The sequence below is a fragment of the Zeus faber genome, assembly GCF_960531495.2.
Source record: "Zeus faber genome assembly, chromosome: 19".
Taxonomy (NCBI): Eukaryota; Metazoa; Chordata; class Actinopteri; order Zeiformes; family Zeidae; genus Zeus; species Zeus faber.
The window spans coordinates 18318940-18346861 of NC_137206.1; the positions used below are offsets into that span (position 1 = coordinate 18318940).

At 47.9% G+C, this 27922-nt stretch overlaps 4 protein-coding genes and 1 long non-coding RNA gene across 5 annotated transcripts in view; 2 read left to right on the forward strand and 3 right to left on the reverse strand.

The window, feature by feature from the left end:
* Positions 1–1126: 1126 nt before the first annotated feature.
* LOC307244698 lies at positions 1127–6446 on the reverse strand. The gene is made up of 3 exons (XR_013844657.1): positions 6136–6446; positions 5986–6057; positions 1127–1163 (listed from the first exon to the last, which is right to left on the reverse strand). It is a non-coding gene; the product is annotated as an uncharacterized lncRNA (long non-coding RNA).
* A 734-nt stretch (positions 6447–7180) lies between these two features.
* rpl21 (ribosomal protein L21) lies at positions 7181–10216 on the reverse strand. Its single transcript, XM_080020000.1, has 6 exons — positions 10170–10216; positions 9371–9449; positions 9213–9274; positions 8380–8492; positions 7820–7970; positions 7181–7302 (listed from the first exon to the last, which is right to left on the reverse strand). Exons 2-6 carry the CDS (start codon positions 9435–9437, stop codon positions 7213–7215), a joined length of 483 nt encoding a protein of 160 aa, XP_079876126.1. The 5' UTR covers positions 9438–9449; positions 10170–10216; the 3' UTR covers positions 7181–7212.
* Positions 10217–10849: 633 nt separating this feature from the next.
* On the forward strand, positions 10850–17207 carry usp12a (ubiquitin specific peptidase 12a). The gene is made up of 9 exons (XM_080020533.1): positions 10850–10963; positions 13862–13942; positions 14054–14267; positions 14432–14667; positions 14812–14888; positions 15434–15517; positions 15621–15818; positions 16050–16128; positions 16258–17207. Exons 1-9 carry the CDS (start codon positions 10916–10918, stop codon positions 16357–16359), a joined length of 1119 nt encoding a protein of 372 aa, XP_079876659.1. The 5' UTR covers positions 10850–10915; the 3' UTR covers positions 16360–17207.
* Positions 17208–19271: 2064 nt separating this feature from the next.
* Positions 19272–20306, forward strand: gpr12 (G protein-coupled receptor 12; the record flags this gene model as incomplete). The annotated part of the gene is made up of 1 exon (XM_080020539.1): positions 19272–20306. The coding sequence occupies exon 1, from the start codon at positions 19278–19280 to the stop codon at positions 20304–20306; it is 1029 nt and encodes a 342-aa protein (XP_079876665.1). The 5' UTR covers positions 19272–19277.
* A 4766-nt stretch (positions 20307–25072) lies between these two features.
* Positions 25073–27922, reverse strand: part of wasf3b (WASP family member 3b) — a 10931-nt gene continuing 8081 nt past the window's right edge. Inside the window, exons 5-9 of the mRNA XM_080020659.1 lie at positions 27826–27922; positions 27389–27570; positions 26872–27144; positions 26225–26538; positions 25073–25966 (exon numbers count right to left, since the gene is read on the reverse strand). The exon at positions 27826–27922 is cut by the window's right edge and continues 21 nt beyond it. Coding sequence (XP_079876785.1) covers positions 25809–25966; positions 26225–26538; positions 26872–27144; positions 27389–27570; positions 27826–27922 — 1024 coding nt within the window. The 3' untranslated portion in view covers positions 25073–25808. The remainder of the gene's footprint in view (positions 25967–26224; positions 26539–26871; positions 27145–27388; positions 27571–27825) is intronic.

The following is a 27922-nucleotide window of genomic DNA, read 5'->3' on the forward strand; positions in this document are numbered from 1 at the left end:
AATTAACTCCCCTATTACGATTACGATCATTACCGTATCTAACAAAACGATAGGAAAACAAAAAGTAAAACAATGTAACCGGCTTTGAGAATACCGCATGCATCGGTAGCCTAGGTTTGCACAATACACCCATAACGGACCCGTCGTATCGCATCTATCCGCGCTTAGCCTAGGTTCGTACACCGCTACATCTAACCGCCCGCTCGCCCGCTATACCTAGCAGCCCCTATCGATCCTAGCTTAGTATAATAGATTTGTTCGTATACTGCATCTAGTCTACGATACCGATCCTGACTCGGGAAGAGGATTCCCAATCTACGTAGCACGGGTCGTTTTTGTATACCGCATAAGCCCTAACGATGTTAGCCTCATATCGAGCGGGATAGGAGCATACCGTAGCTAGCTATAGCTTCTTATTCTAGGCCACCGCTACCGATCCTCGCTTTCTCAGTACACGACAACCACAGCGTCCATCCGCTGCTACCGATCCCGGCTTTAGGCCAGGTGCGGGATACGGCATTCGGTCACCCCCCTCATCTACGATCCTAGCCTTAGACCGGGTTCGCGGACAGCTTCTAACGGCTGCTACCGATCCTAGCCTGAGCACCGGAGCATAGGTTTCGCTACTCTAAGTATCCCCCCCCCCCCCACCACTCTATATGTAAGTCGACCGTAGGTTCGAGACGAGAAGCTGGGTCGCTCGGAGGTTCTGGAAGTAAGGTCCAGCAGGACGGTGTAGCAGGAAGGATGATCCGGAAGGTCATACGGAGCCCCCCGAACGAGCGACTCTACAATGGAGAGATCAAGGGGGAGGGGGATCTCACGGGAAGAGCGCCCGATTCATCATCATCGTCACCATCACCATCAGCATCGTCACCGTCGTCGTCAGGTATCCCCGATCGAGCTTCCCGAGCGGTGCCGGTCCCCGACCCTCACGCCCGATCCCTCTACGATCCGATCCGGGGTCCCTCCGCGCCGTCGAGATAGGGGACCCGATCGCCGTCCCGGAACCACGCTGAAAATAAAACAGGGGGTAGCCCGGAGCTCACGGATTTCGTTACACTGAAAAATAAAACACCTCGTGTTCCCGTACCTCGCGCTCGGTCCGTAGCATAGCGTCATCACGAGCGGCATCGAGGCACCGCTCGGCTCCCTGGGCGGATCTGCGGCGGTGAAACAAACGCCGGGGCTGTTAGTACGCGGCGCGCACGGAACGTTCTGTGAAGGCACGCCTCGTGTCGCCGTACCGCGCGCCCGTCGCGATCGTATCACGCTAGTCTAGGGGATCCGTACCCGGCGCACGAGGGTCCACGGACATACCCGGGATCGCTCGCATACACCCGTACGGAACGGTCGCGTACCTCGGCGGATCGCATCGGTCCGTCTAGGTCCCCGTAGCGCTACGCGAACCTACATAGGAATCGGTTAACGTCGCGTAGGCCCCCGGATCCTACGCGCCGCTAATAGAGCCGGGTCCGGCTCGTATACAGCCTACGGATGTCGTACGCGGACCCGGGCTACTCCGTCGACCTTCGACCCGAGCGCCCTCGTGACTTTTTCCGTACCCGTAGTCGTTTCGCATAGCGTGCGTCTCGGACCGAGGAACGATACAATACGATACACACAGACAAAGGACATCCACGACAGATCGGGGTGTGTGAATTCACTGGTTTTATTTCGGGAAACGTGCGTACAAATACAAGCAGACGGTATACGTGTGACATTCCGTCTACGTCCTCGGACCCGTCTCGGACCGAGGAACAATACAATACAATACACACAGACAAAGGACAGAGCCTTTGTAACACATCCTCCCGACGAGCTATGCGGGGGAACAGCGACCTCTACCCGGTACTACAGCCGACCGGGGAGACAGCACCCCCGCAGGCACAAACGCGCATAACCAGGGGGACAGCGCCCCTGCAGACGCGGAAGCGGTACTACACCCACGGCGGGAATAGCGACCTCTACCGGTACACGACCGGCGCTGCAGACGACCGGGGAGACAGCGCCCACTGCTGGCACACACGCGGTGCTACGCGGCACAGCGACCCCTGCTGGGACACATAGGGAAGCAACCGATTATGACTCACCTCTGCAGCCGCATTTGCTATTCCTATTTGGTTGCTTCAAAGTGAAACTCCTTTTTTTTTTTTGTATGTGGGGTTTCTGTTATTCCATCCGCCCCCTCTATATGCGCCTTTCGGTGAGTTTTGGTTTCTCGGTCCGTGTCTTTAAAAGATGGCAGTCAAAACGGAAGTCTTACCACTGCACCAATGGTTATAACGATAAGAACGATACCAATATTATTTGTTTGTTATGGTTGAAACTCTCAAAACCTTGATGTGCTTTCCCATGTTGTGCAATGGGGAGGAGTTTCCCTTTTCCCAGTTCAGATGTTCCACATGTTTGTCATTTGCATTGTCATTCTCCCTCAAAGGGCAGAAGTTATTCGTGCGCATAATTAATGCATAATTCAAATCATCAGAAGGTACCAACTCCATGAACAGAGGGGGGGTGTGTCTTATCTTTGTCAGCGCTGGCTCCAAACGGATTATACCATTAAGAGTTTCTAATTCTGAATTCTGCTGTCGGATTGAGCCAGAATAGAGTAGAATTAATCATCTAACAGTGGTAACCCTGGTCATCTTTATGCTGATCAAAAAAAAACCGTGTCTCTTTCCCGCACGGTGATTAATTCAGGCATTAAAACTGTCAGCCAGGCTCCTTGCAGTTTCCCAATCTGCCAATCTGTTGCAGGTTCGTTTGTGTGTGTGTGTGTGTGTGTGTGTGTGCGCGTGCGCGCGCCTGTGTGTGTCTGTGTGTGTGTCTGTGTGTGTGTGCGCACGTTAGAAAGGCGACTGTCTGTCTCCATTAATCACACACACATGGAATTTACGGCTCTAATCGTAATCTTATCAACGCTCCAATACTGTTTTCTGATAGGTGTGATTTATTGTTGTCAGAAATTAATCTCCAGTGTGGTCCTTTGTAACCCACAGAGATTTGACTAAACCAGCTTTGCAAATAGCTCATTCGGGTTCAGGTCGGATGTCGCGTCCAGAAAAGCCCCCCAAAGTGAGGGCAGCCGCAGGCGGGGGACGGCGACGACACTGACCAGAGGCTCGGTGCCTGCGCTCGTGTCATGATCTCCAGCCGAACCTTTGACTGACTCGGGTGAATGAGGCCTATTGAGACCCTTCAGGGTGTTATCCCCGGGGCCCTCCCACGCTTCAGGTGCCACGGTTATCAGCCTGCTCCTCTCCCCCCCATCCGGTCCCCCCCTCCCGTCCCACCGCCGGGGCCAGGATCAATACAGCTGGCTCTCTATCTGTGTATATGGCCGTGGTCTCCTCAGATAACTACCGACCCGACGCGGGGGGAAATCACTCTGCCTCGCTCCCACAGAGGTGCCTGTTTGTCCCCGTGTTTTGTCCCCTGCTTGGCCCCTGTTTGGCCCTGGGGTGGGATTGCCTTCTGCCTGGATAAACTTTCCTCGCCTCTCCCAAACACACACGCACGCACGCACACGCACACGCACATGCACACACGCTGAGCATGTGGCAATCTTTTCTCCCAGAACCGTTGAAAGGAACGAGGGATGCCGGGGGGCAGGCTGGTGTGGCGCACACGGGTTGGAAAATAGAGCAATGTTTTGAGAGTTTTTGGATCTAGGTATTGCTTCTTTTCTTTTTTTCGCCTGCCCCCTTTGTGCAATCTCAGTTTCCTCACGGCTCCTCTTGCGTCAGTGGTATGAACGTGTCTGTGTTTCTAAATCCAATTATCTACTGGTTGTGTGTCTTTTTCGTCGGTGTGTGTGTGTGTGTGTGTGTTTGGGTTAATGTGTAACACAGCGGGTCGATACGGCTGCTCCAGGCCGCTGGGTGAGCTGACAGACTCAATCTGTGTGTGTCAAATGTGTGTGATTAAAGAGCTCGCAGAGCTGCACAGCTTTTATCCGCAGGCCCGAGCCCCTTTGGGCTCTCCTCCCTCTTGCTTGCTTTCTCTATCCCCCACTGTTTACTTTCTTCTTCCTTCAATCAGTAACTTCCATGAGTCAGCACGACACTTCCACTGGAAATGTGAGAACACACGTCGGCCATATGCACATAGACACACACACACACACACACACACACACACACACACACACACACGCACACACACACTGTTACCGTTGATCAGCGCGCAGGCTTTGGAACGAGCTTTCAATGCTGTAAAGGTGAGAAACTCCACGGTGACGACGGTGACGCGACGGAAAAGGACGACCGGATGGTTCGCCGTGAAGCCATTCAACCACCGTGTCCCACTCTGGCTCACTGCAAGATCCCCTTCACTTCCTGAATCCTTTCAAACAGATGCCACGAGGGGTGAACAGAGAACACACGTTTAGTTTGTTTCTCTGGATATCTCCATTCGCCGTCAACCAAACCCTGTGAGAATATTAAAAGGACCAGCATTGAACCAAATCCAAAATCCACTGCCCCCATCGCCCCTCGTCTTATCTGAAAGACATACTCCGGCCTCGGTGGATCGATACCTGCTGCTGCCTGTTCAGTGATTGAACACATTGTGTTTTGGTTTCTGCTCCTCGCTATCATCTATTTGGGTTGTTGGATACTTATTACTTTATCCTGATAAGCCCGTGGCCGCATATTCTGACCTTAGGTCCAGGAATGTAGAGGGGGAACTCCGCCATTGACTCCTTATTTGAAATGCAGAGGAGTGTCAGCAGAGATGCAGAAGAGGGCCGGCCCCTTCAGTTCACCCGAGTTTTTGTTTTTCCTGCGCGCACGCCGGACTTATGCCCCGAGGAAATGCTGCGTTTTAAAAAGGATCAGCTTCATTTTGGAGTCAGACGCCCACTTATGCATTAACTCCTTTGGATATTGACTTTTCCATCTCCTCTCTTTCACACGGACGCACGCGCTCGCGCACACACACACACACACACACTCCACTCTCACAGCTGCTGCTGGTATCAATGTAAACTGGTCCTAATTGGTGTAAATATTAGGTAAAGTACTGTGGTGGGAAGATATAACCTATTTGTCATATACCCAGTCAGCCATTCAGCCTGCACTGAATAAATAGTACATGTCAAGATAGCCCAGGGGTGGTCCACACACACACACACACACACACACACAGTACTGAGGCATCGTCACACTGACAGCTCACACACAGCCCAGCAGTTGTGGTTGGTTATCAAAGTAAATGGGAGTAATTATTTCATCCAGGTGGTAATGGAGCATAAAAAAAATACACTAATTACAACCACTAATTAGAATCAGAGGGGTCTGCCTGGTCCAATTATGAAGGGCAGCTATGTAACCCGAAATACTTTGTTTTGCATATGTATACGTCCACTCAACGGTCTACAGAAACCAAGAAGGGTGATTCACACCCAGGTGGGCTACATCAGGTAGTGCAGAAGATTGAACAGAGAAGATCCACTTCACCGCGGGGACTGGACTTGTATCCTAGGTCCACAGCGCCCCCTGTTGTGACAACGAACCGGGGAGTTAAAATCAACTTCATTTATGGGAAATGTTTACATCCACAGGACAGCGTGGAATGCACTTCCATTATATTGCCTAGACCAGGGGTCGGCATTAAAATAAAACCCACCTGGAGCCGCAAAACCTATTTGACCGCTATAATGAAGATAACACCGGATATACAGCATAGTTTTATCACACTTATGCCGTGTACTGTATATAAGAACTGTAGTTTGTCGCATTGATGTAATAAAAGAACCACAACCCGCTAAAGACTTTTCTGTGCTTGACACAGCAAAACACGCAATTCTTTTGAACTCTTAAAAAAAAAAAAAAAAAAAGGAACACTGGCACGTATCATTTTTCTTTGAAATAAAATACAAAATGCAGGTCCTTCACTTATTTGTGGATTTGAACGAGAGAAATATTCACTTTAATTATAAAGGGCAAAAAAAAAAAAAAAAATTGTGAGTTTATGTTTTACCACTTCAGCCTATTTCAGCGGGCCGTCGTCCGCGACTGTATCCCCAGTCGCGTGCCGCAGTCAACCGTCGACCTGAATATGAAACACAACTACATCAGTTCAGGGTCCGATATAAATATATTTGCAAAACTAATAGCTCGTTTCTCTCACCCGCTCAATGCGATTTCTGCCCCCGAACTTCACGGCAGAGCTTCTCCATATCCGGGCCTGTAGGACGGTCACTCTGAGCTTCACACGCGACTGTTCGCTGTCATCGGGGAGTCGCGACCGATTTGGGCTTTTCATGAGGTTGATGCTGGAAAGCACTTGCTCGCACAAGTATGTTGATGCAAAGATGGGCAGGACCCCAAATGCGTACTTGTTCATGTTCAAATAGGTGTCGGGAATGGCGTTCCATGAAACGAACTTTAACGCTCTATTTTCCTCAGAAACTTGTTTTTTTTTCCCCGGATGTATCCATGGTTAGCTTACCGGGTTCCACAGCTCAAAATGTCACCAGCCTGTCGGCAACAGATGACGCCTACAAGGTGCGACGCATATTTTGATCGACAAAATATTAAGGTTTTATGTCAATGTTACAAGATCACCTAAATCTCCAGAATCATAACCACTACATTGAAAAAAAATAACTAAATAGAATAACATTCATTTAAACTAAATAATCATGATTTATTCACACCATTTTCTCAAAGCCACGGGTTGCCGACCCCTGGCCTAGACAACGGAAAATAATCTTTGCTGCTGAGTAGGTAAAAGTTATGCACAGTACACTGCTGCATTTGCATTAGAATTGGAGAGCTTAACCTCTTTTTGGGCTTTTAAATAAAATGTATTTTTCTGTCATTTCAAATTTCAAGTTTAAAATGTTTATCAGCATCCTTTCTGCATCCTCTCAGAAGGTCACTAAATGATCGTAATTGGAGCTTCCACATAATATAGCACTTGAGTCCCCCCCCCTGAACCTTTACTGACAATGCCATACATGTTTTTGCTGAATCTGGCAACACAAGACATCCAGTTAAAAGTTATGCAGCAGCAGATTTAAATGTCATGTGTGTGTATGTATGTATATATGAAATGTTTTATTTTGGATCACTTCAAGAGACCAGTAGAGTAAGATCACCAAGTAATGACTGGTGGTACCATGAAACTTTTACATGCAGGACTTGTGAAAAAACACTGCAGGACGAGGGTAATGTGTACAAACATTTTAATAGGCTCAGGAGTTTATGCCATGAACTCATAGGGGATGGGCTCCAGAAGCTGGGGAACGTTGTTCTTGGTGCTAACGAAGTGAGCCTCGCGGGGAGTGGCAGGCTAGAGAGGATGGAGAGTCATGGCATTAATGACGGTACCAAGTGGGCATTTTTGACTATACGAGATGGTAAACTCACACTATGACGGTGGACAGAAAACTGAAAAATGTTGACCTAGTCACGACTACTATTTAAGCTGCTGTGAGCTTTGTACTCGCCATTTATCTTACTCTCGGGCTGGGTCATTTAAAGAGAAATCACTACATTATGGCAAATATTAAGCAACATCAATATCACTTCAACTGCATTCAAAATTCCATTAAAGAACCCCAGTGATTTCAATCTATACGGTAATGAAAGTTTTAAATTACATGAAATTGAAGGGCATATTCTTTTAGACAACAAAATGTTCCCAGAAAGAAAGACTGTCTGTACTTCACAACGTGATACCATACATTTTAAGCATGATCCAGGCTTAGTTTCTACATAAAGGCAATTCTAAAAACATTTGAAATTGATGAGCAAAATTATGATTTTAACAGTTGTTTAAATGCGAGGGATTTTATGGTTATTGGTACCTGGCGTTTAAGGTTGACCCATGTGCCGTTCTGCTTAGCCTCGACCTTCTTCTTCTCGTTATCCTGAACACGCTTCAGGAAACTGTCCCTGCTCATTGAGTGCTTCACGTGCTCAATGCGCACGTTAATCCTCTTGGCCAGGATTTTGCCCCTATAGGGGAAAGGACATATCAGCTCACACATCACATGCAATTCAAATTGACCTCCAGATTTCTTTGTTTTGTTGCGCTATGCCAGTTTATTGCAACTTCTGTCTTCGCCACTAAAGCCTTCTCATAAGTGTTGAGCTAGTCAGCCGTGTATAGTGAAAGAATCCCCACAATGTCTCCTCATTACAACCCCAAGACAAACAGCAGTTAGGTCGGGGTGCGTAAGGACAAGTACTATGCCCCACATGAATGACCACTGAGGACACCAACCAATCCTTGTGGCAAAGTGAAGGTGGGGGCTGCAGCCGTTGATCTAGATCAGTTGCAAAAAAAACCCAAACCAATAACACAAATATGAAGTATAGAAATGCTTTTAAGGACAAGGAAAAATAAGGGCCGTTTCAAACTTACTTGACCTGCTTGTTGACAATGACACCAACAGCATGTTGGGTTACATTGTAGATCCTCCCCGTTTTGCCGTGGTAGCACTTGTGCGGCATTCCTTTTTGAATGGTGCCTGTACCCTGGAGTCAAAATCCAAACAAGATAACATGGTAAGAATAAAATATGATAGCACATATAGCCCAATAGATTCCTTTCACCATTTGACGGCCTCAAGTGAATAATCAGCAGTTCAGAGTGCATCCATGATAAACAAGTATATGCATTCCTTGCTGAAATATTGATGATTATTGCAATGTTCCTATTCTGAATGCCAAATTATTACTTCACTATATTACTATACAGTAGCCGTGGCATCCTGATGAAAGCTGTATCCATCGCTCTCAGTTCGCCGGTGAAATAAGATGCATTGTATTTCATATCACTTTGAGTGATCAAAGGAGGAGGATCATCATAGAGCGACGGTCAGGTGTCAAAGACAGAATGCCAAATTTAAGCACGCAAGAAAGGTCCAGACAGAATAAACAATGCAGGAAAATGCTGTGTATATCAGGGCTTATATTCCCATCATTGGTTTGAGACATGAATTGAAATAACTTGGGCATTGCCATTGACAATGATAGAGTAAGCCTATTACATATGTATGCACCACCAGTTTCAGTATACTTCACCAATAACATTTACCTCATTAAAAGGGGAGGGAGTTGGTGTCACAAATTCAGTATAGCTATTCCAATGCAACTTCTTAAAGGTTATTTTGGGGTAAAGTTAAGCCATAAAACTGTTATACATGGCTATGCAGAACTGTATGGGATAATGAATCAACATGCTAGCAGTCTTACCTTGATATCTACAATATCTCCCTTCTTGTAGATACGCATGTACGTGGACAGAGGAATTGGGCCTGTAGAATAAAGAATACAGTTGCATAATCAACATTTAACACACGCGTCCAAAATAGGATTAAAGAATCCCTGTTATGTTTCAACTATATACCCACCATGTTTGCGGAACTGCCTGCTGAACATGTACCTCGTCCCCCTCCTCTTGCCTCTGGTGTTCGTCATGATGACTGATTACTGAAAGAAATGAAGATTCAAGGTTATTATTAATCACATGTAATAATACAAATACGCTGCAGTGAAATGATGCCGTGTGCAAAACAATTACAACCGATTTAATAATGTATAAGTATTTACACAATAAGCAGTGAATATATGCATGTATATGATTGTGTTTGTACGGCCCAACTGAAGCTATGAACACATTCAAACAGATTTAAAGGCAATTCAAGTTATTTCAGCCACATCAGTAACTTCAATCCACTTCAATTGAAGTTAGTGACATGGCTCAAAAGATATAACAACATTTTGCAGACATGCGGCCACAATGTGCCACTCGTAACTTAAGGGCCAGTTGTATGGCTGGATTAAGTTGCAATGCGACAGGATGTGTAGTTCTTTATTCCAATGAGAAATCAAACACATCTTTGACATCTGGTGATAATCTGGGCCCCCACGCGTCCGCAGACACTGACATTTAAGTTGTCCAAGGTAAATGATGTTTCTGTTTTCTCCATTCCTCTCACTGTACTAGCATGATGGGCCCGCATGGACGACCACGCCACCGCCTGCTCCCAATAAAATAGCTCTCTCTCTCTCTCAACAAACGCGGTCGATTTGTCGAAAAACAAACATAGAAGTAAATTGTTCCGTAAGCGTCTTCGAGTGTGTATTTATATGCGAGTGACCGCAAAAATAAGCCTAGAAAATGAACTTCATCACGGGAGCACATCTTACCCCGTTCGCTCACAAGATGGCGGGTACGGCGGAAAGAGGGATCGAAGGACCCCAGACTCCGCCTTGTAGGGCGGAATTGCGGTCGGCCGCGGTTTTGCCTGAGCAGAAAGGTGAGCAAAACCGGAGCGGTCAACTGATCCAGGGTCCGCGCAAACAGAGGATCCACGACACGTTCCGTGGATCAGACGCTCCCGAGTCAGCGACTCCGACCGGGGGGGATTTTCCCCAAACCCTCTCGGTTTGTGTCCAACTTAAATCGACCGCCTCGGCGGCAAAGAAAACTGCTTCGTGCAAAACATTTGTACTAACGACCTACACCGCGCAGTAGGTCGCGTTGGTGACCTCAACTCATATCTCAATAATTACGAATAACTTACTGAGGTGCTATGAAAAAAAAAAAAAAAATGAACTAAATCCTCGCTAACCTAACTTTTGTGATAACTTACCATAAGCATCGGCTAAGCAAGGCAGAGCATTAATAAATACGTTTGTTTACTTATTTTGTATTTTACTTTTGCTAGTATTATTATTATTATTATTATTATTATTATTATTATTATTATTATTGTTATTTAATTCTTTAATTTATTTTATTTTATTATTATTATTATTTTTTTTTTTTATTGGGCGGATGTTCGAGGGACCCTGCGTCGCGAGCTCAGCAGAATCGGTCAGGCTCACGAGGGAGCCCCGCCCCCGCACTCGCCTCCGCGCGCACACACAGGGTGGAAGATGGCGCCGGCCGAATGGAAACCCTAATGACAGTCTCCAAACTTGCCTCTTTTTGTACCATGGTAAGCAAGGGCGGCACCGAGTTCCGCGCTCCAGCAGCCGCCTGATTTCGCGCAGCCCTCCGAGGTGTCGTTGTGTCCGTTCGGCAGCGTAGCCTCCGCCCGAAGCGGCCACTTGTGCTCGTCATGTTAGCCAGGCTCGTCGCTGTGTTTTCCGTTGCCTCCCACTGTTTCCTGCGTGGATTCGCCACTTGGTAAATACGCGTTTTAGCCGCCGTGGAAATCAAGAATTGAGATGTTTTTTCATCAAACACCGTGATCCAACACCGCAGCGTGATCTCACACGGTGACCGTGCACCTGCTGCAGCTGTGACGTCCAGCTAACGCTGTCAGGCAGACAGGCGGGCAGGCAGGCAGGCAGGCAGACAGACAGATGGATCATGGATAGATAGATACATAGATATTAATACACGAGGCAGTGTTAGTATCAAAGCAGCTCGTATCGAAACAAAATACAATAATAATAATAAAGTACCTAATGATCTAACAAGAAAACAAATTAAGCCTCAAAGAATAGGTGAATTGGCATTATACAATAAACTAAAATTAAACAAACTTTTGTCAAATAAAGGAAATTGTGCAATGTTGCATGTATGTATGTGTGTGTGTGTGTATATATATATATATATATATATATATATATATATATTTATGTACATATATATATATATTATATATATATATATATATATATATATAATATATTGTGTGTGTGTACACTGATAAGCCACAACATTAAAACCCACTGACAGGTGAAGTGAATAACGTCTCTCTCATCTGGTTCCAGTGGCACCTGTCAAGAGGTGGGATATATGAGGCAGCAAGTGAACAGTCAGTTCTTGAAGTTGAAGCAGGAAAAAGGATGTGTAAGGATCCGAGCCGCTTTGACAAAGGCCAAATTGTGATGAACGACTGGGTCGAGCGTCTCCAAAGCAGCAGGTCTTGTAGGGTGTTCCTAGTATGCAGTGGTTAGTACCTACAAAAAGGGGTCCAAGGAAGGACAACCGGTGAACCGGTGACAGGGTCATGGGCGCCCATGGCTCATTGATGCGCGTGGGGAGCGAAGTGTAGCCCGTCTGGTCTGATCCCACAAAAGAGCTACTGTAGCACAAATTGGTGAAAATGTTAATGCTGCTATGATAGAAAGGTGTCAGAACACACAGTGCATCACAGCTTGATGTGTATGGGGCTGTGTAGGCGCAGACCGGTCAGAGTGTCCATGCTGACCCCTGTCCACCACTGAAAGCACCTACTATGTACACGAGAGCGTCAGAACTGGACCATGGAGCAATGGAAGAAGGTGGCCTGGTCTGATGAATCTCGTTTTCTTCTCATCATGTGGATATCCAACCAGGGAACCAGACCAATCTGCAGCTCATATTTCATTTGTTCTGCATTGTACATCTGGCCACCCTCCCATTCATACAATTTCCACCCGACCTTGCCAGGGTCGGGCCAATCTCAACCATTTATATAATATGGGGCGGTTTTAATACGCTGACGATGCAGAGAAGCGCAATTGAGGCATTTTCGTAAACAACCAAGATGGCTGCCGCTGATGTGGAACGGTCTTTTGAATACACTATCGTGACAGAATTAAACAAACTGGGCGGTATATTTTCTTTAAAAAGCTTTTCTTGATAAGAAAGATGTGTTTGCCGTACTTCTGACAGAATTTGGTGAAAGTTTAATTCACCAACTCACTTGCTCGGCGCTATGTCACACGTTTCGTTGCACAGATTGGTTGTAGGTCTATCCAATTGTCTCCAGAGACATTTTGGTCTGCGCCCGTTTGTAACGCCACTGGAGTTCAGACTAATAAGCATTTGTGAATTAGTCTCGTGATGCCAGGCTATTGGATGGCCGGGGTAAGGGTTCGATCTGATTGTGCATCTGTTGGAACAACAAGCCCAATCCACGGAGGCCCCACCTCGCAACTTGCCTGACTTAAAGCATCTGCCGCTAACGTCTTGGTGCCAGATACCACAGGACTTGTGGAGGTCTTGTGGAGTCCATGCCTCCATGGGTCAGAGCTGTTTTGGCTTCACGAGGGGAAGCTTCACAATATTAGCGTTGGTTTTAATGTTGTGACTGATATGTTTATATTATGTATGTATATATACTGTGACTTTGCACCAGGGTGGTTATCATGGTTATAACAATATAATATATGCAATATTGCGAAAGGTGAGTGTTTTAACACCCCCTGTCTGGCTCAGTTGTACAGTCACTCTTACTTAAGCTAGAAAAGCTGCTGCCTTGTTAAGAGCTGGACTGCTGGCTAGCTGCGTCACTTTAAACCGACCAAGCTGCATTTTTATCTTGTCAAAATTAGTTGGATTGATAAGCCCATGTGGCAAGCCCAATGTATGACGACATGGTTAGCTGAACATATATAGATTGGTTCCAGGTCCCTTCCCAGCCGCTGGCTGTCCACATAACTCACCAGTGGGAAGAAATTGAGTTATTAAATAGGATGGAGTGTTACAAATAAGTGATATACAATGCCAAAAATAACCATAACATGGGCTCTCCTAAAAAAAAAAAAGAAGTGTCTACACTGCACTTTTTAAAATAGGAGCAGTGTAAACATTAACCAGGGAAGGTCTGCCTTTCCGTCAGCTATATTTCTGAGATCCGGTTAACAATATGTAAACATCTGGCACCAATAGCAAGTTGGTACGCAAAAAGCTGTTGGGTTTTTTTTTTTTCTTTCCGGGCATCTATTATCTTATGCGTTTGCAGCAGTAGATGACTGTGCAAATAATCAGCTTGTGTCAGCCTATCTGGTTACAGATAAATGATAATACCAGCTCGCATGCAATTCTTTGTGGATCACTCGTAATAGAAAGCTTGTGTTTTGTGTTATGAAAACAAACATCCTCCTCTCTTATTTTGCAGGGCGCCAATGCCTCTGCTCTGGAGAAAGAGATTGGCTCTGAGCAGTTTCCGGTCAATGAGCACTACTTCGGCCTGGTCAACGTAAGTGGTGGATACCGAGGTTCTTCTGGGAGGGGGTCCCATGTTGAAGCTTTCGCTCCGTGTCTCATTTTCCGCACCTTTCCCTGACTCTTTGTCTTGTCCGGCTTTCAGTTCGGGAACACCTGCTACTGTAACTCGGTGCTGCAGGCTCTGTACTTCTGCCGCCCGTTCCGGGAGAAGATCCTGGCGTACCGCAGTCAGCCGCGGCGGAAGGAGAACCTGCTGTCCTGCCTGGCCGACCTGTTCCACAGCATCGCCAACCAGAAGAGGAAGGTGGGCGTCATACCGCCCAAGAAGTTCATCACCCGGCTACGCAAAGAGAATGGTGAGCCGTGCGGGGACCGCGATCCACTCTCTTTCCGTCTGGGAGGTTTCCAAAGGCTGCGTGAGGCGCCAGGCCTCCTAAACCGCTCAACGCGAGTCATTACTGGTCTTCAAGTCTCTCTCTCTCTCTCTCTCTCCCTCTCTCTCTCTCTCTCTCTCTCTCAGAGCTGTTCGATAACTACATGCAGCAGGATGCCCATGAGTTCCTGAACTACCTGCTCAACACCATCGCTGACCTGCTCCAGGAGGAGAGGAAGCAGGAGAAGACAAACGGGCGCCTGGCCAATGGCACGCTGGACTCCCAGAATAACAACAGCAATGCCACGCCCGCCCCCACTTGGGTCCACGAGATCTTCCAGGGCACGCTGACCAACGAGACCCGCTGCCTCACCTGCGAAACCGTAAGCCGCCTCCCCCAATTGGAACCCGGGGAACATCCCAACAAACGTCTAAAGCGTCAAGGAATCTCGATGTTGATTTCATTTCGGATTCAGTTGTGCTGTGTCTGCGATCGTCTTATGTGCCTTTCGGTTTTTTTTTTTTAGATAAGCAGCAAGGATGAGGACTTTTTGGATCTGTCTGTCGATGTCGAACAGAATACCTCCATCACACACTGCCTCAGGTAAATCAAAACGCCGCCCCGTAGAACCACCTCCGGTTATTGTAGGCGTGAAAAGCTTTATTCGAGGATTATTAAATCCAGCACTTTGGACAGCTTTCACGTACAGTCTCGCCTTCGTATGTTGTCATTCAACATGCGCGTTCAAAATTCAAGACCTTGTTAGATATTTTGATGGCACCGTTTGACAAAAGGTCAATGATTCGGTCCTGTGTTCCACAATGGAAGCTGATAAGTCATACACCTGGGAAAGACCGACATTGACTCAGTCGCAGAGCCCTGAAGGGACGAAGTAGATTGGATGAACGGTTGTCAAGGTAATCAAAGGACAGACAGACAGACAGACAGTCAGATAGTCAGAAGTTAGGTAGATTAGATGGATGACATGCTTGAAGATCGAGGCAGTATTTGTGTCAATCAATATTTATTGATTTTTGAATCAATAAATATTTTCCTCGATCTGGCTGTTCATTTATAAAGTCCATGACATATAAACTGTCTGGCTTCCAATTGCTTATTACCTAATACTGTCGTTTATTTTTGTACAGAGGCTTCAGTAACACAGAAACACTGTGCAGTGAGTATAAGTACTACTGTGAAGAATGTAGAAGTAAACAGGAGGCCCACAAAAGGTTTGTCTTCGGACGGAAACTCAGCGTTCAGCTCTTGCTTACGTTTACATGTGGCCGCGGACGCTGAACCCAGTGTTTGACAATGTCCCTGCCTGTGACCCAGGATGCGTGTCAAGAAGCTGCCCATGATTTTGGCACTGCACCTGAAGCGCTTCAAGTACATGGAGCAGCTGCAGCGCTACACCAAATTGTCCTATCGCGTTGTCTTCCCCCTGGAGCTCCGCCTTTTCAACACCTCCGGAGACGCCACCAACCCTGAGAGGCTCTACGACCTGGTGGCGGTGGTGGTGCATTGTGGAAGGTCTGTTGGCTGACAGCCTGTCTGGGGGTGGCAGGTTCAAATCCCAACAGGCTCTACTGTACTGTAATAAATTAATTCTCTGGCAGTGTCCGTTTAGGTTATCCAAGGATTTCTGTCCGTTTTTTTTTTGCCGGACAATGTGACCTCCATTTACTGTGATTAATATGTTGTGAATGTCATAGCTAACTTATTTTTTTCCACAGCTCATATATTTATGTCCTTTGTTTTCAGTGGTCCAAACAGGGGTCACTACATCGCCATTGTGAAGAGTCATGATTTCTGGCTTTTATTTGATGATGACATTGTAGAGGTAAGATCAAGAAATTGAGTGATTTGCCATTCAGATTGATTTTACTTAAGTTAAATGTTTTTGGGGTTTTTTTTTTTGGATAAGCTATTGGTGAGGTTCATTTCTCACACACTACTCTACCGCCCGCAGAAAATTGATGCCCAGGCTATCGAAGAGTTCTACGGACTCACTTCCGAGATCTCCAAGAACTCTGAGTCAGGCTACATCCTCTTTTACCAGTCCAGAGACTGAAGGGATTGGAAGGGGAGGAGGTCCTTGAGGAAAGCCTTGTTCCCCAAGCATGGGCGTAGTGGACCATATACACACACACACACACACACACAACACCACACACACACAAACCCCCACACCCACACACATATTCGTGTGTTCTCATATCTGCCTGCACAGCTGTAATTCAAACCTGTGCTTTACGCACGCAGCACTGCAGCTCAGCCCTGGAACTTCCCATGAGCACCTGCTGTCCCTCCTGGCCCTGTCCTTGCTGTCCACCCCTCCCGTCTACACCACTGGTGGAGGCTGCTTGCCGCTGCAGGGACGATATGAGCCGGGCGATGATGAATGAAAATGACGTCAAGATTGGCTTAAAAAGGCATTGGATAAGGGTTGTACAGAAGCTTGGTTGGTTGAATGAGTGGCCTGCTAGTTTTTGCATTAGGTGCAGGAGGCGGTGAATGGGTATTTAATGATTCATAAGATGTAATATTGGCCACCTGTCTCTAACCCCCTAGCACTGTAATTCTGCAACAGGCGTTCCATGGGATGGGTGCTTTTTTTTTGGGGGGAGGGGGGACTGAATTTGAGGTTTGATTGGGAGGGTGGTGGTGTCCACGGTATAGCATTCTTCGGGTTGTTTATTTCTACAGTGTACAGAAGGGTATTTGTATAAATATTACGAGAAGATAATATGCGCAAAAAAAAATAAAAATATTAGAACATGAAAAGATGTATTGACACTATGGTGCACTTTTGATACCGTTTTGTAAGTGTTGGCAAGTTTAATGTGAGGGTTTGCTTGAAAAGGCCTGTTGTGAAGCGATCATTTTCTGTTTTAAAGAAAACTAAATAAAAGCTAATAAGATTCAGGTCATGTCGTCTCTTCCCTACAGGTGCGCACTGATGACTCATACGCGCGCCACGCCGCCCCCTAGTGGCGGTACCCGGTAGCCCTCTTGCAACAGGAGCTATTTTTAATCATTAAACAAGGTTATTTATCAAGCTGCCCATGGAATGTCTAGACAGTGCAAGGTAGTCATACACCACACTATATCAACTAGTTATGCAAGTGTGTTTATTAATATGGGAGTGTTGCAGAGGGGAGGTGGAGGTAGGAGCGCATGGAGGATAAGGAGAAGCAGGGGATTGGTGACACAGATCACGGTGGCTGTTAATAGACCAGGCATGATTATTATTATAGCAGGGTGTCAGTGGGGGCTTGGAGGGGAGCCGGTGTCTGCGTCGTGCATTTTATCTGAGCGGACCAGAAAGCATGGAGGAGCCCCACTGGCAGCCATGGCTGGTGATGTTGGAAACGGTTGGTTGATTGACAAAATTGTGTAATACGGTGTTGTGATTAAAAAAAAACAAAACAAGAATAAATACCGCAGGGATCATAGCCAATCGCCTTTGCACTTCGTGTGAATTTTACAGTATTTTGTGTTATGAGCCACGTGTCTCCGAAAAGGCAACACACACACACACACACACACACAGACACACAGATGTGCATATCTGTCTGTGTCCTTGAGACAGGACACCTGTCTAGAGCTGTTCAGTGGAGTTTTTTTTTTCCAGTGGGAACCCGGTCTCGGAGTCTGGCCGGTTTGGGACGTCCCCCCCCCCCCCCCCCCCCCCCGCGCCGGTCTGCACAGCCGCAGTGCACGATGCGCCGTTGACGCCAAAGCCTCTCGGCGCTCTCCTCTCCATCAGCACCGCGGACCCACACCCCGGCCGGGCTGCATCTGGCTGCACCTGCCGCCGTCCTAAACGGGAGCATGGAAGCGGGAGGCTGCAGCTCCATCTAGACGACGCAGCTCGCATCTCACACGGTCAAAGGTAAAGGAAGACGGTCTGCGGCTGGCGATTTGGGATCGTCGGAAATCGGATGTGCAGGGGTGGGGGGCGGCCGCGGCTTGTTGTTTCTCCGGCGTTATGCTGACGTGGCGCGAGCAATTTGTGTTATGTGTGTGTGTGTGGTTTTATTTATTTTAATATTTTTTTAAAATAACGGATCCAAAGATCAACCGCAGGCTCACCTTTGCGGCATCATCGCCGCTCTCCACCTCCCGCTGTGAGCGGGGAGCTGCGTGTCGTCGGACAGCGTTGTGATGTGTGTGTGTGTGTGTGTGTGTGTGTGTGTGTGTGTGGATGGAAGCTCATCGACGTGTTGCGAAAATGCCTCAATTGTTATTTCAGAGACCGAGCTTGATCATCTCGGGTGCAGGGCTCCCACCGTGTCACACGTGTTGTGCTGAGGCCCAGCCCTGAGCCCCCCGCCCCTCGCAACGTGCGGGTGAAACGCTGGATCTGTAAAACGCAGAATCACTGCCCGGTCGTTTGATTCCCAAAATGCATTGAAATGGTTACACGTGTATTTCTTTTATTTATTTATTTATTTATTGGGAAAGATGAAGAATAAAATGCCCGCGTCGGCTATTCCAGTTCAGGACCCTCAACCACACTAAGCAGGAGTAGGACGGTCGGTTGTGTATCTGGTTCACATCAAACCTCCCTGACAAGGTGGAGCCAATTATTTAGGGTAATCATACATGATGCATGATCACATGATTATAAATGAGGATGTAATATTAATTTCAATGGTCCTATGTCCTATGTCCATGCAGACTGAAGTCACACAACATGATATGCCGATCTCGACTGATCTCTCTGTCTAATTAAGGACAATGCTCATTAGTTTTTGTTTTATACTTTGGGGGCATACTGTATGTACATTTTTGGTACATGGACCTACTGTATGTTCATTCATGCATTAAATAATATGTTTATAACAACACAAAAAAAAAAACAGCTGGTTACATTTAACATGCCATTTTTGAAAAAGGAGCATGCAATTAACTGTGTGTGCATTTGTCTGTGTGCGCCAATGGATGCATGTGTGTGTGTCTGTGTGTTTACAGACGGGGGCTACAATGAGTGAGGAGTCGCCGGTCACCCCCAGCTGGCTGAGCCCCGACCCCACGGCGTGGGCCAGTGGTGGCGGGGGGGCGATGGACAATAGCACCGGCCTGGGAACCTTTCCACCCGAGGAGACCATGTCCCCGAGCCAGCTGCCTCTCCTCGTCAACCCCTGGGACATTGTGCTGTGCTCCTCCGGCACGCTAATAGCCTGTGAGAACGCGCTAGTCGTCCTGGTAATCTGGCAGAACCCGGCCCTCCGAGCGCCCATGTTCCTGCTGATCGGCAGCCTGGCCTTGGCGGACCTGCTGGCCGGCCTGGGCCTCGTGCTCCACTTTACCTGTGCCTACCTTCTGCGCTCCGACGCCGCCCAGCTGCTGACAGTGGGCCTGGTGGTGGCCTCCTTCTCCGCCTCCGTCTTCAGCCTCCTGGCCATCACCATCGACCGCTACCTGTCGCTGTACTACGCCCTCACCTACAACTCAGAGCGGACAGCGGCTTTCACCTACACCATGCTGGTGCTGCTGTGGGGGCTCTCTCTGTGTCTGGGCCTGCTGCCCGTCACAGGGGTGAACTGCCTGGCGGAGGAGGCGACGTGCAGCGTGGTGCGACCTCTGACCAAGAACAACATTGCGGTCCTCTCCGTCTCCTTCCTGCTGCTCTTCGGCCTTATGCTGCAGCTCTACGTCCAGATCTGCAAGATTGTGATGCGCCACGCCCACCAGATTGCCCTGCAGCATCACTTCCTGGCCGCCACGCCCCACTACGTCACCACCCGGAAGGGCGTGTCCACGCTGGCCATCATCCTGGGCACCTTCGCCGCCTGCTGGATGCCGTTCACCGTCTACTCCCTCATCGCCGACTACACCTACCCGCCTCTCTACACGTACGCCACGCTGGTGCCCGCCACCTACAACTCCGTCATCAACCCGGTCATCTACGCCTTCCGGAACCAGGAGATCCAGAAGGCGCTGTGGCTGGTGTGCTGCGGCTGCGTGCCGGCCAGCGTTGCACAGCGCGCGCGGACCCCGAGCGACGTCTGACCGAGCGGACCCAGGCGTGAGGAGAGAGAGAGAGGGACAGAGAGAGAGAGAGAGGCGCCACGGGCCGGCTCCGCTGCACCCTGCCCCCCTCGGACGGAGGAAGTAGCAGGAGGGAAGACGAGGAGGGGGGGGTAAACCACGGAAGGGCCACGCACGGGATGGCTCAGTGGCGTGGAAGGAGGAGCGATTCACCTCAAAGCTGAGTAGGGAGCGGCCATTTTGGGTTGTTAGTCCACCGCCCGCCTGGATGTACGGCGGCAGCCATGGTTTTGCTATGCTACACACACACACACACACACAAGGCGAGGGGGTCTCAGTCTTCCCCGGTACAGGGATCCATCACGCCCCCTCCCGCTCGAGCCATGCCACGCCCTTCCTTGCTCTGCACCACGTGACAGGCAGCAGCTGTATATAGAATGTGAATATAGTTTATATAGCACTGTTTTCTTTTATTTTTCGACTGGTGCTTTTTTTCCCCCAAATTGCTGAGAAATAATAATAATAATAATAATAATACAAATATTATTACTGTTATTGTTATTATTATCATTATTATTATCATTATTATTATTATTATTATTATTATTATTATTATTATTAATAATAATAAGAAGAAGAAGCGTGAGATTTAGGGGTAGAGATGTGAGCCTGTGTTTGACGCTCGCACAGCATCTCGTGCTGCACTCTGAACGTGCGCTGAAAGCCAAACGACCGCGAGGGCTAAAAATAGCCCGCGCGCACGCTGCGTGATCCACAGACGCCGAGAAAGAAACCAAGCCCCGCCCCCACCCTCCACCCCAACGCCACCCACCCACCCCACACCCCACACCCCACACCCACCCTCTCGCTCTCTTTCTGCGTGTTTTTCTTTTTTTCCGCTTTCAAATCCCTCACTTGGAAGCCTGTGCGAATAAGATTTTGAGTCATAATAATAATAATAATAATAATAATAATAATAATAAAACCCCTGCTTTATATACAGGGTCTATCGGATCGTTCACATCTTAGCAAATTTACTATAAGGAGTGTGTTTATTTTTAATACTGCATTCGTTTAAACAACATGGATGGATCTGAATGTACGTCTGAGAAAAAAAAACAAAACAAACAAAAACAAAACTGCCACGTCTTTGCTCCAGTCCAGCCGGCGCTGACGCAGCTGATTTCCCCTCCATCAGTTAAACCTCTGGGTTGATGCTGATGAGCAAGTCCACATGGCTGGCCCAAAATCCTGGGGTGGAGTTTTACTTTCTGTACCCTGATTTTCCCCACCTCGGATTATTTGATCAGGAATGGCCCCCGATATCAGAACGTTTTTATCTTTTTTGATTTTTTTTTTTTTTCTTTTTACCACGACCAAGTGTGCATGCTCGATTTTCGTGTGATCATTTGCATGCAACGAGCAGCGAAACCCGTGTTTCTCCCCCGGCAAACGTGCGGTGTAATATGATAGGTCACACCATGATGTAAACAGGACGCCAGTACTGCTTTATTTACGCACACATTATGTCAACACGGTAGCTGATATCTATTACATTAAAAGAGCTGCGATCCTCGGTGGATAGCAGACTTGCCATTTTTCAAATTGAACCTGTTTTCACCGAGGTCCAATCGTGAAAACCTGAATGATTAGCAGTCGGTGTACTTCTCTTCCAGTTATGACTTGAACAAGTCCGTGTACCTCATGCTTTTCATCCGACTCAAAACGTAACTCGATCGAGGCCCAAAACACACCTACCAGCTGATTTGTGCGGGACGCTATTTCTGTAGTATGAGGTTTTGATCGAAAAAGAGGGTTTGGTAACATGCTGCGGTTTAACATGTGCGACGATCAGACCAACTCACATGAAGGATTCACTTATTCATCAATATCATATCAGCAATAACTAGCCCATCAAGCGGTAGTTATTTTATGAATTTGAAGCAATAGTCAGACAGCAATAACATCCATATCCTAACGCGACCTCCTCCTCCAGAATGAAGCACTGTAGTGAGCCTGGATACAGCCTGCATATTACTGTAGTGTTCAATGGTGAACCTGACCTAGCACTGCTATGCTTCACAAATACCACCTTCCAAAGTGGAAACTGGATCATAACTTGTGGGACATATTTGACCGCCACTCAAACCGTTCATTTGTCGGCAAAGGGTTTCACGACCCAAAAATCGGGCTCGGATCGCTTCCGAGTATCGCAAACCACTTTGTGAAAAAAAACAACAAAAAAAAACAACAACTTAAAAAAAATACTAATCACGTCGCCGCTTTTCTGTCGCCTCCGCCTTTGTGAGCATAGGAAGTGTTCCTAGCGTCGTGACCAAAAGCGTCCGTGCGAACATGTGAATAGGGACTGGGTTTTTATTTTTTATTTTATTTTTTTCGTGTGCACTGATATGAGTTGCATGGCATCTGGGTGTGTGCATGTGTGTGTGTGTGTGTGTGTGTGTGATCAGCAGCTCAGTGGACCCCCCCCCCCCCCCGGGGGGTGGGGGGAAGCGGTCCTGAGGAAAAAAAAAAAACAACAACAACCTCCTGTCGACCCCCCTGACCTTCGAGGTTGACGCTGCCAGTCTTCCTGTCCGTTGTGAGAGCGGCGGCCCTCGCCGTGTGTTTGTCCTCCAGCGTGTCCGGCTCTGAGGAGGTGTTGGACCGGGACGCAGACTTTCCACTCCCAACTCCGGCGCTTCAAGCCAAAGTGAATGGGCGCGTTGAACCTGGGTCTGGGATCCTGGCCCTGCGCCGTCTCCTCTCCTCCGCGTCCTCGAGACTGTACACGACTTTAAATCAATGTGGTGTGGTGCGAGGAGACGTCGGCTTACGTTGACCTCTGACTCTATGAGCTAAAACGACCACTTCCAAAATACGAAGATAATGCCTCCTTGCTTTTTTTTTTCTTTTTTTTTTTTCTGGTTGTTGCTGCTGCCCTCCTTTCTTGATCGGCATCCAACGATGTGCGGGAGCTCGGTAGAGCTTGGCGTTCCGAGTCGACGTTCTGGGCTTTTCGAGGCGTTTTGGAAAAAAATTTTTTCGAGAAGGACGCACGTGCAAAGCATGGAGAAAATGGCATTTCTGAGTGGATTGGATTAGAGCTTTGTGTGTGTGTGTGTGTGTGTGTGTGTGTGTGTGTGCGCGCGCGCGTCAGTAAGTCGTCACAGTCTCAGGCTGATCTTTGTAGTTAATTGATGAGCACCGACAGGTCAGGCTGATATATCACGGAAACCATAACAAACTCTTATTCCTTTCACCTTTGGATAAAAGTATATTTTGTTATATTCATTGAGAAAGTTATATTTTTTTCCACTTAAGTCTCGCCTGAATTCTTTTGGATTCTGATGTTGTATTATAACGGCGCTGTAGAGCCTTTTCTGAATGTAGAAGGTAATTGAAAAATCGTTTATACGAGAAACCCTCCGCTGGACCAGTTAGATCCTGTACATACGTGGTGGGGGTTCACACCGCCCTGCACGGTGCTGCCAATGCCAGTCCCACGAGGGGATGAGAAGGGGTGCACCAACAACGAGCGGCACATCTCCACCGAGTCCGTCAAAGACTACTACCGTATTTGTTTATTTAGTTCACCTCTGTGCTTCTATGTGGACAGGTTTTGCTAGGCCGGTTTAACGGAGGGTCCCGCTGGTTTGGCTACACTGAAGGGCGGGTGGGTGGGTGGGGAGGGGGGTTGGGCGGAGCAATCGGTGAATGTTCTTTTTTCATGTAGCCTACAGTAATGTCGGTCTGGCATCTGTTAAAGATCCGAGGTGGGATTTCCCACGGTCGAGCAGATGTAAACAAGGGCTTTGTTATCCAAGTATCCAAGAATAGTAAAGCGGAGTCGCGTCGGCCGTGGACCACTTGCCGTATGGGGCGAGCTGCTGCTCTGCCGCCGGGCGACGCTCGGTAGCGGCCGCACAAGTGCGTCCTGACCATCGTGTACAGAGCAATGGAAAATATATCATATATATATATATATACAGTACATGTTTTTTTGATGAAACGGTGCGGCCAATCATGGCCCTCTTGATCAGGGCGTGGGGTGTTCTTCTGATGGTTACTAATCTAGAGCTAAATATCAAACACTCAAGGGCCTGAAAATGTGTGTGTGTGTGTGTGTGTGTGTGTGTGTTGGGGGGGGGTGGGAAGTGGGGGGGGGGGGGGCGCTACAGTAACAGCATCTTGTGTAGACGTATGCATAGTTTTTCAATGTGAAATGCACTTTATTTTTGGGGACGACAAATGGCACAACAATTTAAGTATCTGCAAAATGAAACGTATAAATGATAATCAACATGCACTAACTAACTGAGATATTGTAAAACATTGTGTGAACGTGGTGTATATTTTTCCAAGGTGTTAGTTGTACTTTTTATTGCTTTTGGTTATCTCACTCAATTGAGAGATGTTGTTAATTTTGTATTAAAAGAATGTGCTGTGCATAAAAACCATCCCCGCCTCCGTTGATTTGTTCCTGCTCGCTCTGGCTCAGTGTGTCCCCGCCACCACCCCCCTTTCGCACGCCTCCGTTCCCCCGGCAATGAGCTCCTTGAGCTGTACGGTTCCCATGGACACCGGAGTCTTAAAGAGTCAGGTGTGTGCCGTCTCCATGACGACGACGACGACGGAAGGAACGGAACAGAGACACATCGGCGCGGCATGGATCCTTCATCTGTCACTGTTTGACTTTATTTTTCTCTGCGTCAGGGCTTAGAGAGCTCACACTCACAGCGTATACATGGAACCCCCACCCCCTCCCCAACACACACACACCCCAAACCTCACCTACAAATCAATCGCCATCGTCAAACCCCCTCATCGCGACCTCTCATCCTTCGCCGTCCCTTCCGCACACCTGTCACCTCAAATCAAAATGCTCCCTCCTGCTTTTTCGCTTCCAGTTTCCATAACCTAAACATTTAAAAAAATTGCCCCATGCTCTATACATGAACACGTGTTTTGGTAAAAACATGTTTTTTTTTTTTTTTTAAATAAAATAAAATAAAAAATAAATTGGTCAGCCCGGGAGGGAGAGGTTCTATATTTTGTGTCTATCACTCTTAAGCCGTTGGCTATGCATGAGACAAGCATCTGGAGTCACATCACAAGGCGTCTAAAGCACTATATTAGGAAAGTCAGGTGAGAGAGGAACTCCCATCAGGGGTGAGTTGACACTGTTTTAAAAGTGTTAGATTAAACATTAGGGGTCGACATCACAGTATAAGAACCTAACAAGGTACACCCAAGCGTCACACCCCACTTTCCACTTGTTCAGCTTATCGTATCACAACATGTGATTGTGTGCAGTTTTTAGTTGTGCTTCAGTGTGTGTATGTGCGTGTGTGTGGGGAGGGATCGATATATATGTAGGTGACAAACTGTGGATGTGGAAAAGTGGGTTGTCATTCAAGTCAAAGTGAGACCGACTGATTGGAGTGTGTGTGTGTGTGTGTGTGTGTGTGTGTGTGTGCGTGTGTGCGCGTGTGCGTGCGTGCGCGCGTCTCGAGTTGTTAGTTAATCGGACCAGTCGTTCTCCTCCAGCTCTGAGTCATCCTCGGAGTCGGAGTACTCCACGGCGATGCGTCGGGACAGGATGGTGGCCACGTCGTTCCCCACTGGCTCCCTCTTCGCCTGCTGCTCCTGCTGCTCCTGCACCTTCTTCAGCTGGATGCCTGCAGGGCGACAACACCGCTGGGGCTTAAAAATAGCCCGCATAGTATGGTGTCTCCCAAAACGATCTTATCAGACGGAGGTTCCCCGGGAGCAAATCTCGCCACTTGGGGACCCCTGGCTCCGTGTCGAGGTGAGTGTTTCACGTATGACGTTTTAGTAGTCTGATATCTGCTGATATCTGATTATTAACAACAATCAATCAATACCCACCGCCAAAAACAATGAAACAGTAATTAAAAACATTGAGCTAGTCTCACCCATGCGAATAGCAGCCAGAAGGTCGCTGCGGGCGTCGTTGATGGGGGCGGCCTCGCTTGGTACGGAGGACATCTTGGGGGTGGTGGAGTGAGAGGCGCCGGGTGGGAGAGGTGGAGGCGGAGGGCCTGGAGGAGGTGGAGCCACCATGGATCCAGATATAGGTGGCTGAGAAGGGGCATAGCCTACGGCACCACCCATTGGACCCGGAACCGGTAGGGGGCCTCCAGGAGGTGTGGCAAAGGCAGTTTGGGCCGAAGGAATGAGGGGGGCGGGGGCAGGGGGCGGAGGGCCGGTGTTAGCGTAGCCATCCATACTGCAAGACAAATTAAATGAGAGAAATCTTGAGGTTAACAATAGTAAAATTTCCCTCCCCATGGCATCTGCGCAAGCACAGTGATGAACGTTTGATGGCAAAGTATCATTGAACCACTAGGTGGCAGCAGTAACTAAAGGTTCAGGAGGAATTGGCTCTACTAGAAAATCCACCAGATAGGATTCCATATAGAATCATCTATTACCATGATAATCGTTGGGAAATTAAGATGATATTGTAAAATATGATGTTATCTGCTTAATAACTTGAACCTGTGAACATTGATCTACATGGTCATTGAAAGTATCAGACTAAAACTCTGCACGTGTTTACCCATAGTCCACGGGCGGAAGAGACATGGAGCCACCGTTCATGGTCTCTGAGGATGGTGCAGGGGGTGGAACCTGGTGGTGGTGGTGATGAGGGCGCCCCAGCGTCCCGCCCTGGTAGCCCATGGCCCTGCCCCTGTAGTCCTGGTCCACTCCCATGGAGCCGTGTGCTGCCGCCATCTGGGCGGCCAGGACGCTGGGCGGCGGGCCAGAGTACGTATGGGCATGACCAGCGTGGTTCATGGCACTGGGGTAGTGGTGGTCAGCCCCGTGACCCCTGGAAGAAGACAGTTGAAAAGTTATTTAGGGTAGGTAGGGCGATACAGGGCATTTTAATTCACTATTGAACACCATTCAACCTATTTTCCGGGGTATACAGTTAAATTGAGAGAAATAAACTGACGGAATTATATCTCCGTGGAAGTTCTCGAAACATAGTTGGGTTTATATATTCCACAGACGTTCATCTGACATTACATGAGTGTGCCTCGGTATATGTATGTGCCTCTGTGTCCATCGACCTGTTTTCAGGGGACATGGAGCCTTCAGAGGACGCTCCCCGGTCTCGGTGGATGGTGTGCCGGTGGTCTGGCCTCAGCTCCTTGTCCAGGGCCATCATGTTCCACTCCTGTCTGCGATTCCTGGCCTTGCGGACCTTCTTCACCTCCCTCTGTAGCGTCCCGTCGACACAGCGTCTTTGCTCCTGAGTGGGACAGAAGCGAGAGAGCCACAGGAGGTATCGCGGGTTTAGATGCGTCTCTGGGACTTTTGAGTTCTATTTTTCTACGTGAAATTTTCTCCTAACGTCCGAATCAGCTTGAGCTGATAACACAAACTAGAGAGAAACGGACGAGATTTACGTGCGATATGTCACGCATGTTATAAATGGAGACGTCACGAGATGAGATGGGCATAGTCCTTCAAGCCTTGATATGCCATAATGAGAGCCTTGTCTTACTTTCTGCTTCCTCTTCTCTTTCCTCTTGTCCTCCGTGTCCTGCAGCATCGTTTCTTTCCACAGGTCGAAGAAGTAGGAGGGGTCTGTGTAGAACTTG